This window comes from Cnephaeus nilssonii, assembly GCF_951640355.1.
Source record: "Cnephaeus nilssonii genome assembly, chromosome: 19".
NCBI lineage: Eukaryota > Metazoa > Chordata > Mammalia > Chiroptera > Vespertilionidae > Cnephaeus > Cnephaeus nilssonii.
The window spans coordinates 11,331,099-11,342,345 of record NC_137090.1 but is presented as its reverse complement, the minus strand read 5'-3'; the positions used below and the strand labels follow the sequence as shown (position 1 = coordinate 11,342,345).

Genomic DNA, 11,247 nt, shown 5'->3' with positions numbered 1-11,247 from the left:
ATGGAAACAACCATCCCAACATTCTGATGGTGTTTTGCAATTTACAAAACATTTTCACAAAAGACACTAATCCCCAATGTATGGATGAAAAGTTGACTACCCCAAGGGCAGTTATAATAACTACAATTATATCTATCTGAAAGACCTCAAGACAAACTCCTATCCCAACTTGGTAAACATCAGATAACGCTTGCATAAAATGTCATTTAAATATTAAAACAACTCAATGAGAGAAATGTGATAAATCCCACTGTACTCCTGAGGGAAGGGCAGAAAGACTGAATACGTTTACCCCAAAGACAAAGAAAGAGACAATGCTGGGATTGGGAACCAGATCATTTGAATCCAGTGCCCCTGCTTCTAACCACAGCACTGTCCCACTTGTTATTCCATCCCCATTCATTTCAGGTGAGGAAACGACTCGGCGGGCAAGGGAATTGTTTGAAATCCCAGCTGGTGAAGAGGCAGAGCTGGGAACTGGAACCCAGGTCTCTCCCAGCTGCTGCTCCGTGCCCTGCAATCACTCAGTGGATAGACACAGTGCAAGGGCTAATGTATGGAGGTCTCTCCTCCCCCACTAATATGAAGGAGAGAAAGGATTGAGGACAGACCCCATCTTCTCTCTCTTACCCCTCCCCCTGAAAGATATTTGGCCTATTCCCTAAAGCCTGATTAGTCAGCCGGGCCTGGAGTGATGGGTGTGGTGCTGCCCCGAGTTTCCTTCCTTTGCCCGAGGCTGTGCCAAAGGAGCCGGCTGCTAAGCGGGGACAAGGAGCCCAGATAGCCCAGAGTGCAATGAAGTGGGAGTTGGGGGCGGGGAGTGGAAAGACCTGGGGTCAGTCTTGCCCTGGTTCTTGGTGCCAGCAAGTGGATGCCCCACACTTGGATAAGGGGGGGGGGGGGGGGGGTCCAGCAAGGAGCTCATTAATAGGAAAGAATCGGGAGGGTTTGCTCCATTGTTGGTAAGTTGTAAGACCCCAGAGAAAATTTACTTCCAACAGCTTCCATTTCCACATCCAGGTTGTGAGGAAGTAAGATTGGGATTGAGAAAGAGGAATTAATACTTTCGCACTGCACACTTTACAATTTATAAAACACTTTCACAAACCTCAGCTCATTTGATCCTCACGACAGTCAAGAGGGGACGGGGTGCTTTCAGTAATTATCCCGTTTACAGACAGAAAGCTATGGCACGAAATTAGGTGACATACGTAGGTTGCCCTGCCTTTGAGAGAGGGGACAAAAGCCCTGCCGCCCTCGGTTTGCCTAGTGAAGTGCCGTAGGAGGAGGATCGCTGACCTAAGCCGGGCCTTGAACATTCTTCTGGCAGAGTGGGGGTAGACGCTGGGCAGCGGCTAGGGGGCGCTAAAGCTCCACTAAGCATTTCACGGCGTTAGGACCCAGTAGAAGCCTGACGGCCGGCCGGGAAAAAGACTCTTCGATTTGCCCAGCCGCCCGCCCCGCCTTCTCCCCGCCCACCTGTCAGTCTTTACACGGCACAGCCAATCGGTGACCTCCACATCCTTCTACATCATCACTCCACGCCCGCATAACTCGTAGGTCTTCCCGTCGAGCTCGGGGTTGTAGTTGTCCTCGGAGTTGCCTGATTGGAAAATCTCGAGGGCAAGACATTCACCTCGGGGCAGCTGCCCCCCACCTGGCCACTAGAGACGAAACCAAGATCCCGGGGTGCTTTTCCTTTCCTTGGAAGTGGTTTCTGGGTTCTGAGGCGTTTCCCCCTCGGCAGCCCTGAGCTGGCAGTTGTGGCGGTGGCTGTTGGGCCCTGCTGCGCGGCGGTCGCATGCAGCTCCTATGAGGCCCCTGTCGCCGGTCGGCGATGTCCGGCTGGAGCTGTCGCCGCCGCTGCCGCTGCCGGCTGTGAGCGGGTCTCCAGTGGGGTCTTCTGGGCGTCTCATGGCCGCCAGCAACTCCCTGGTGCCCGACCGGCTGCGGCTGCCGCTCTGCTTCCTCGGCGTCTTTGTCTGCTACTTCTACTATGGGATCCTGCAGGAAAAGATGTGAGCGGGTCCCCGGGTGGGGAGGCAGACATCCCCCGCTATCCTGCCGCCTCCCCGCAGCCTGTGGTGGGGTTCGCGGTCTTCACGCCCCTGCCCCGGGCGTTCCCTCTCGCCCTCCCGCCCTTCCAGCACCCCACCACCTTTGCAGCGCCGCTCAGCCGCCCCAGATTTCCAAAATGCGAAAGTTGGTGTTTGGATTCTGGGGACCTGGTGATGGTTCTTCCCTTGATTCCTTCCCCCCCTATTGGTTCTAAGGGCTTGGGTTTTACAGGCTGGGACTTACTTCCACCCCCACCCCCAGCACCACTCCCACCCCCACCCCCACCAGGTTTTCGTGACCTGTGCCGGTTCCTCTTTGGAACTCCTAGATGCTTGCAGACAGCCGACTCTTTCGCCCTCGGTCTTGCTGCTGTAGCCCAAATCCCTTCTGCTGCCTGGGGTACCTCGTTTCACCATCTAATTTTCTACGTTTCTTCTAACTCCATCCTTTAAGGACATTCTTGTCCTAGGCTACAGGACTAGCAGGCTGGGATGTCTAATTTCTAAACCCAATAAGGTGGGCCCCTTCGGTAAAGGAGCCCGGTGATCCTTACCAAACTCTCCCTACCTCCAGCGAGGCAAGGTAATTTCAAAGTTTAAAGTGCCTCTGGACATACGAGATGACACTGAAGGAAATACACTGATTCCTCCCCGTTCTTTTTTATGCATTTCATTTCTAGAACACGAGGAAAGTATGGGGAGGGAGCCAAGCAGGAGACGTTCACTTTTGCCTTAACTTTGGTCTTCATCCAATGTGTGATCAATGCCGTGTTTGCCAAAATCTGTGAGTACCTAGATAGTATTCTGTTATGTGTCCCCTCCCCTTTGTATCCGGGACTTTAGGCAGTGATCCAATCTTAAGGTCTAACTCTCAAGATCTCCCACCCCCCTTAGCACTTACATGGCCTTTCTGTTGAGTCTACAAAACTCATGGCTTTGGAATGGAGTAAAACCCTGTTTCCTTAAATTAGACCCACTGAGTCAAATGTGCAGAGAATGGGTCCTCTGTATTACAGATGCCCATTGAGAATACTTAATTTTTCTTTGTCCCTTTGGTTTTCCTTTATGTGTCAACTTCAAGCATGTTTTGAGCTTTCTCCCTGTTCCCTGGGGCTAACAGCAGGCTAACTAGTCCCTTGAACGGAATGATTCAGTGCCCCACCTCTGCCCTGCATGTGGTCTTGTGTTAGGCTTAGGTGGGATTGGAGAGTTGGATAATCTACAGATATTTCCCAGTGCAAGAGGACAGAAATAGCTTGTACTTATTTTGACAGACAAGTTTTTTTCCCATGTGGGTTTAACTTTTGCTCTAGGCCCACCAGGTTTTTCTTGCCTGTTTTCTTTTTTTGTCTTCTCCCAGTGATCCAGTTTTTTGACACTGCCAGGGTGGATCGTACCCGGAGTTGGCTCTATGCTGCCTGTTCTATCTCCTATCTGGGTGCCATGGTCTCCAGCAACTCAGCACTACAGTTTGTCAACTACCCAACTCAGGTGAAACCTCAGGATGGGATGAGGGTTGGATCAGAAGTTATTTGAAAAGGACTAAGGATTTTTCCCTCAGGTCTGTGACTTAAATAAAAAGAAAGGATGTTTGAGGAATTTAGAGTGCAAAGAGCCATAGACCTGAGGTTTAGCGGTGGTGGGTTGGCCTCCATAGGGCTGCTTTTTTGAGGCTGCAGTCTCTGATGCAGGCCCACACTTACTCATCTTAATGCAGCACTTAGCATAGTACCTGGCAAATCACAGATGCTCAGAAATTATCTGCTGAATTTAATTTCAGGTCCTTGGTAAATCCTGCAAACCAATTCCAGGTAAGGAGAAGAAGATGGTCTCCCATCTTCCATCCTCTCTTCTTATAATAAACCCTCACCTTCTCTGCTGGAGCTCTGAGCCTCTACAGGCTTCATCATCCATGATAGCTATCCCCAGGACTTCCCTCCATTCCTCCCCGCTGCCATCCTTCATCTGTGTCAGTACCTTTGGTGTTGGATATACATGAGCTGGGAGCTAGAGGCTTCACGTGGTCAGTCATTTTGGTGTCCCATGTGTTTACATTGTCACCCTAACTTCCATTTTGACCATCAGTTACTTTGTCTCAACTTTTCACTCTTCCTCACTGCACCCACCTTTGCCCTGTTCCTTCCTGGACCTTTCATCTTGGTTATCTACCTTTTCCCTGCCTTATACTCTGTGTTCAACCCTGTTGCTCAGTCGTCTCTATCTAGGTGCCAACCTCATACCACACCCTCCTCTTATCCTCTGTAGGCCTTCCTTCACGGACATGCTTTTCTCCCATGAGTCTTTTCTTGGCTCCTAGGAGGAGAGTGTTGGGCTTATCAATGTCTACGGGTTCCTGAATTTTCCATTCTCTTTCTTCCCTGTAGTCATGCTCCTTGGAGTGACCCTCTTGAAGAAGAAGTACCCAATGGCCAAGTACCTGTGTGTGTTGCTAATTGTGGCTGGAGTGGCCCTTTTCATGTACAAACCCAAGAAAGTAGTTGGGATGGAAGAACACACAATTGGCTATGGAGAGCTGCTCCTGGTATGTGTTCCTGGTGGCAAAGGCGGCCTTTTTCAGTCATCTTAACCAAGGAAAAACCCCACTGAGGCAGGCAAAAGGCCCGTTACAGGTCTTGAGAGAGGTTGTGGTGTTCCTTGCCCCCATTTTTGGTCTTCGTCTCTTGCTACATGACCCCTGGCTTTGCTAAGGCCATAGTAGGGAGCCTGAAATATTTAACTGCAGCTCAGCTCTCCTGGGAAAAGGATGACACTGAGGCTTATGTCTAAATGCTCGTGTGACTTTACAGAGATCTGAGAACAAAGAGTGAAGGAGTAGTATGTCTCTCACTGGCTTTCTGAGAAACCTGAAGCCAGAGTTAAAAATCTATTAATAATAAAAGTATAATATGCTAATTAGACCAGACAGCCCAACGACCTTCTGGGTGCCAGAGGGAAGCCTGTGCTGGCTGCCAGCAGCCAGGGGAAGGAAGGCCTACTCTTGCACGAATTTCGTGCATCGGGCCTCTAGTAATACTATAATAGCTATTGCTTACTGTATATAGGCACTGTTTCAGGTGTTTTACATACTAATTGATTAATTTTTACAACAGTAACCTCATAACATAAATAGTATTATCTTCATTTTACAGATGAAGAAACTGAAACAGGTTAAGTTACTTGCCCATGATCACATGGCTACTAAGTGGCAGTTAGTGGCTAACATTGCTCAGATTTCTAATCCAGGCTGTGTGACCACAGAATCCAGTCTCTCAAGTGCTATCTTCCATGCCAGCAGGCTAATGTGCTGGGAATAGATTTTCTCTCTCTAGCGTTAATGGAAGAATGTATGTGGCTCACCACAACCTGTCCTCCGTCCTTGCACGCCGGGCTCCATAGCAGTGTGTCAGAAAGTGGTAGGCTTCCTGCCCTGTCCTGATTACATTACAACCATATGGCTCAGATAGCCTGTCATTCCAGTGCCTGGGGGACAAGGGAGCTTACATGGTCTCTCCCCATCCTCCACCCATGACCAAATGGCAGCATTTTGTTCTGAGGACTCTGTCTTAAGGCAACAGCTTTCTGAGGAGTCTCAGAAAGGTGAGAGTCCTGTGTCCTGGGTCAGGGAGGGGCAGTGTTGGCCGTCTCGCCGCAAAGTACAACCTTTCTTTTCCAGTTATTATCTCTGACCCTGGATGGACTGACAGGTGTTTCCCAGGACCACATGCGGGCTCATTTCCAAACGGGCTCCAACCACATGATGTTGAACATTAACCTTTGGTCGACATTGCTGCTGGGAGCTGGTAAGGAGCCGTTCTGCTGTTCTTTCTGTGTATCACCAGAGGGCAGACTCTAGTTGATCTCTAGCTCAAATGACAGTTGCTCACTTTGCCCAAGCCAAAGTCCTACCTTGACTCTAAGATGCCCTCTGTGCAAGCCCCCGAGAATTGTCCTGGGTAAACCTTCACCGCAGGCTCGGCTTGCTACTCGTTCCTGGCTCAGCCGGGGCACACTGTGCTGAGTAACATGGGAGGACACACAGCGGTAGGACAAGGGGTGCCTTGGGAACTCGTCCTCTTCTAAGGGAGGTGAGGCATTGGCATGTGGTGTATGTTGAATATAGTTTGAAAATGGATGTATTTGCTTTTAGATCAGTACTTCATAATCTTTTCCAAATCTGGGCACATGGAGAAAGTAAATATTTTTTTATAGTATAACAGAGGAGGCTGCTGATGTCTGGCAGTGACCAGTGCTTGGGGCTGCCTTGAACTAGGGATGTGTGGATCAGTATCTCCACAACATCTGAGGATCTCTGCTTTCAACCACTTTTGGCAGAAGTAACTAGTTAATTATCAAGCCTTTTTAGGAAGAGCCTCTAGTTAGTTTCTCAGTCAGGAAAATAGAAAAAGGATGCCTGATGGGCAGATAAAAGCTCACTCCATGCATTTCCCACATCCTGTCCTCTTTCAGAGTACTTTAGTGGGCCTTGTGCGGGTGTATGCAAGGGTATGGGCACACAGGAAGCACCCTTCACCTTTTGACGTTTCTCCCTAGCAATCCTGTTCACTGGCGAGCTCTGGGAGTTCTTGAGCTTTGCTGAAAGGTACCCTGCCATCATCTATAACATCCTGCTCTTTGGCCTAACCAGTGCCCTGGGTCAGGTGAGCGCTTTGAGGGGGGTGGCTTGGCTTCCCTAAGAGACTGGCCTGGCTGGGAGAGGAGGGGTGGCAAGATTAACTCTGATACCCTGTTTCAGACTTCAGACCTTCTGGCAGATACTCAAGAACCAACCCGACCCCCCCTTTTTTTCTGTCATTCTCTAGAGCTTCATCTTCATGACGGTTGTGTATTTTGGTCCCTTGACCTGCTCTATCATCACTACAACTCGGAAGTTCTTCACCATTTTGGCCTCTGTCATCCTCTTTGCCAACCCCATCAGCTCCATGCAGTGGGTGGGCACTGTGCTTGTGTTCTTGGGTAAGTGCCATGCAGAGCAGGCATCTCTGGGCCATACTGAGAGACAGAGCTTTATTTTTCCTCTCCAAAATGTACTTGTGTAATTATGAAATTTATTTAGTTATTTTATAGAAAACTTAAAAATTTTAAATTATAGTTGGCATACAATAGTGTATTCATTTCAGTTGTACAACATAGTGATTCGACATTTTTAAAAATATATATTTTATTGATTTTTTACAGAGAAGAAGGGAGAAGGATAGAGAGTTAGAAACATCGATGAGAGAGAGAAACATCGATCAGCTGCCTCCTGCTCACTCCCTACTGGGTATGTGCCCGCAACCAAGGTGCATGCCCTTGACTGGAATTGAACCTGGGACCCTTGAGTCGGCAGGCCGATGCTCTATCCACTGAGCCAAATCAGTTAGGGCAGTGATTTGACATTTTTATACTTGATGATGTGATCACCACAGTAAGTCTAATAACTGTCTGTCATCATGCCAAGTTATTACAATATTATTGCCTATATTCCCTATGCTGTACACTACATCTCTGTGGCTTATTTTATAACAGGAAGTTTGTACATCTTATTCCCCTTTTCTTTTTTCACTCATCCTTTGCCCCCCCGCTCCCTTTGTTTACCATCAGTTTATTATTTGGTTCTATGAGTCTGTTTTTATTTGTTTGTTTGGTTTGGTTTTTTTAGATTTCACATATAAGTGCAATCATACAGTATTTGTCTTTCTCTGTCTGACTTGTTTCACTTAGCATAACACCCTCTAGGTCCATCCATGTTGTTGCAAATAGCAAGATTTTATTCTTTTTTTATTACTAACATTCCAATGTGTGTGTGTGTGTGTGTGTGTGTGTGTGTGTGTGTGTGTATCACATTTTCTTTATCCACTCATCTACTGGTGGACACCTACGTTGTTTCCATGTCTTGGCTATTGTAAATAACCTTGCAATGAACGTACATTCTTTTGAATTAGTGTTCTCATTTTCTTTGGATAAATATCCAGAAGTAGAATTCCTGGGTTGTAAGGAAACTTTTTTTAATCCAGCCTTTCTAATAAGCATTTAATTTTAGTGATTTCCTTCCAGTGACTCAGGTTTCCCCAGAAACTGAACAGGGTAAAATTATTATATTTATTCTGTATTTTATGCTTTCTATGGGTGAGTTGAGAGAATGAGCTTAGAAATTTTGACTGTTCCTTTCCGTCTTGCTGTAATACACACACACACACACACACACACGCATGTGTGTGTGTGTGTGTGTATAATTACCTGTGTCTTGGTGATTTTTTTTTTCATTTGATGCCATTCTCTTTTCTCCGAGGGAGCTTTATAAAACCCATGTTTGGAAACTAGTTTTATTTAAAGCCCCAATTTTGGAGAATCAAGGCTGAACATTTCTTTTCCCCCCAAGTCATTGGTAGGTTTTCTTTTCCCCCATAATTCTCAGCCCATTTTCTCCCTTTCCACAGGTCTCGGTCTCGATGCCAAGTTTGGGAAAGGAGCCAAGAAGACATCCCACTAGGAAGAGAGACTACCTCCACCGCAGGAATATTTAAGTTATTATTTCAAATAGTGATATCTCTTAGGAAAATGGACACAATAGGGATAAACGACTGGGTTTGTCTGTTTTTTGTGTTGTTTTTTTTTAAAGGAAGCAAAATCACATATTCTGGAGGAAAAAAAAAAGCACTTGGATTTTAACAAGACAGAGTTGGCAGTTTCTGTTCTTGATGACCTGGAGCACAGCCTAACACAAAGAGAAAGAGGGGCATGTTACCCTTTTATTATTAAGATTGCTTCTGAAACAAGTATTGTAGGCAAAGCTCTTCAAAAAAAAAAAGAGAGAGAGAGAGAGAGAGAGAGAGAGAAAGAGGGAAGAGGCAGACCTTGATGCCCATTCCCAAGCTGCTTCCTCTCAGGTGTGGTTACCTGGTTGGGTGGCTAATTCCTTCAAGAGCCTAACCACTATAGGGAGGAACTTTAATAGATTGCATCCTCCATCCCACAGGTGAGAGTCTAAATGTGCCAGGAGAGGTGGCTGGATTAGAGCCTTAGAATGTAAAAAAAAAACAACACACATTTTCTCCAAGTTCTGGTGGGGAAATATTTCTTTAAAAAACTATATATATTCTCGCCTGAGGAAACTTCTCTTGAGGTTGGGTATACTGAGCCCAGAGCCTCAGAGTCTGCTGTTTTCACATTTTCCCACTGCCTCCCCTTCAGCCAAGCTCACCCAAGAGCGGAGACCCAAATGTATGTCGTGAACAGCTTTGGAAGGTCTGATTCCCTCTCCATCTCTGTCTGAGTCCACCTGGTCCCCTCCTGGGGAGGCTGGATTAATCCTTCCTATTCTCCTGCCCCCTTCAGCTGCTAACGTACTGCAGTCCTCTGCCGTCCTGGCTGAGCCAAGGTGTCACCATGCCAGCTTCTGTCTGTTGCTGGCGGAAGGCATGGTGGCTGAGTCCTGGCACAGCCGCTGCTGAGTTTTCTGGGTGGCAATGGGGGGAGAAGGCGGAGCGTGGACCGGAGCCACCTGCCTACTGCTGCCTTCGGAGTTGGAAATCGCAGTCCTCCAGGGACCACACTTTACACATGAAAGTGCATTTCCACCAGCTGCAACTTTCACTCCATCTGTTCAGCAGCCCCGGCCCTGGGCTCTCCAGATGGGAGCCCAGCCTCCTTCCTGAGCCCTGCCTTGCCACCCCCCGCCCAGCCTTTCAAGCCCTGTCTCATTTGCACTCCTCTCCCTCTAGGGGCCTGGGTGTCGCTGCAGCTCTGGCCCTAAGGCCTCCTCTCATTTTGAACTTGAGAGAAGAGGTTTTAGGTACATCTACTGAAATTTCTTCACTCCTTACCCTACTCTTATTTTTTATAATATATTTTTATTGATTTCAGAGAGGGAGAGAGAATCATCAATCGGCTGCTTCCTGCACGCCCCCTACTGGGGATCGAGCCCACAACGCAGGCATGTGCCCTTGACCAGAATCGAACCTGGGACGGGTCAGTCTGCAGGCCGATGCTCTATCCGCTGAGCCAAACCAGTTAGGGCCCCACTCTTTTTCATCCTGAAAGTTGCGTTAATTGCTGATGGTTCTTCCAAACTGTCTTCTCCTGTGGATCAGTTGGGTAGTATGTTACCAGGGGCAGGGGCCTACTGTTTAACAAGAGACATTTTCCCAGCTATCAGAACACTCCCCTACCTCTACCCCTGCCATTTCCAACTAGCTGTCTCAGACATGCCTAATACTAGTCACCAAGAACAAGACAATTCTCAACAACCCAGCATGGCTCTCACCTGTTACTAAAGCAAACGTCCTACCAACAGTGGGCTAGGAGACAGGTTCTGGTATGTTCATCCAGTCCCCTGTCCACCTAACACTTCCTTTTGTGCCACATGCTGTGAAATGCTAGGAGCTCAAAGTTGAGTAGGACCAGTACTTACCCTTTAAGGGTTTATAGTCTAATAGGGAGATGGGTAAACAAATCGTTGTATCTCAAACGTTCAGGGGTAGCAAGGAAGGGAGGTGTCTGGGCACGGTGAGGCTTGAGCTGGAGAGAGTGTGGGAAGATGAAAGGAGGAGGTAGTGAGCTTTGGGTCCACTGCCAAGCAGAGCATGGGGCTTTAAACTGTCTGGCGAGATTCTCCCGTGCTTCTCCCTCCAATTGCTTCAAGTGACAGCTCAGGCAGAAGGGTGGCTCTGCAGTGAGACATCTTCCAATTGAATTGGGAGATATTTGAAAACGTGTGAGCTGCCAGCTTGTTCGGGGTGGCATGCTTACCGACAGGATCACGGGAACTGAGAGGGCCAGGTTAGACAAGTGGGTAACACTGTTAGGTTTAATAAGGCCGATACAAACGAAATGCCAGACAAGTTCAAACAAAAGTATGTTGATCCCTAACCTTGGGCGGCCTGATGCCTCGTGTTTCTAAAGATCAAAGGGCTTTCTTGTGCAGTTAATTCTCGCTATGTGTGGAAGGGAGGGAACCAGCACAGCTTTCCCCAGACACTGTTCTCCGAGTTTGAAGTGTATTGTACTGTGTCTATTTTGGTCAAACCATCAGATCCACCTCCTCGGCTGTTTGTTTTTGTTAATCCTCACCTGAGGATATTTTTCTATTGACTTTCAGGGAGAGTGGAAGAGAGGGAAAGACAAACACCCATGTGAGAGAAACACATCGATTGGTTGCCTCCTGCACGAGTCCCGACCAAGGCCAGACCGG

General features: G+C 47.8%; 1 protein-coding gene across 3 annotated transcripts; it reads left to right on the top strand.

Moving 5' to 3' along the window:
* The first annotated feature begins 1,651 nt into the window (after window positions 1-1,651).
* Window positions 1,652-8,731, top strand: SLC35B1 (solute carrier family 35 member B1). Of its 3 annotated transcripts, none has more exons than XM_079796843.1 (9): window positions 1,658-2,018; window positions 2,738-2,841; window positions 3,418-3,548; window positions 3,838-3,868; window positions 4,442-4,599; window positions 5,731-5,857; window positions 6,609-6,715; window positions 6,878-7,031; window positions 8,495-8,731. In XM_079796843.1, exons 1-9 carry the CDS (start codon window positions 1,813-1,815, stop codon window positions 8,545-8,547), a joined length of 1,071 nt encoding a protein of 356 aa, XP_079652969.1. In that variant the 5' UTR covers window positions 1,658-1,812; the 3' UTR covers window positions 8,548-8,731. The 3 variants fall into 3 exon arrangements, with proteins under 3 accessions (XP_079652970.1, XP_079652969.1, XP_079652971.1); XM_079796845.1 differs by having other exon boundaries at window positions 1,883-2,018; window positions 3,443-3,548; XM_079796844.1 differs by lacking the exon at window positions 2,738-2,841 and having other exon boundaries at window positions 1,652-2,018; window positions 3,443-3,548.
* The last annotated feature ends 2,516 nt before the right edge of the window (window positions 8,732-11,247 follow it).

Bases quoted from the DNA above. Each gene is read 5' to 3' on its own strand.
- SLC35B1 (XM_079796843.1), top strand. From the start codon at position 1,813: ATGAGGCCCCTGTCGCCGGTCGGCGATGTCCGGCTGGAGCTGTCGCCG. The intron at 4,600-5,730 runs GTATGTGTTCCT...TTTCTTTTCCAG, and splicing joins GCTATGGAGAGCTGCTCCTG to TTATTATCTCTGACCCTGGA. The intron at 5,858-6,608 runs GTAAGGAGCCGT...GTTTCTCCCTAG, and splicing joins GACATTGCTGCTGGGAGCTG to CAATCCTGTTCACTGGCGAG.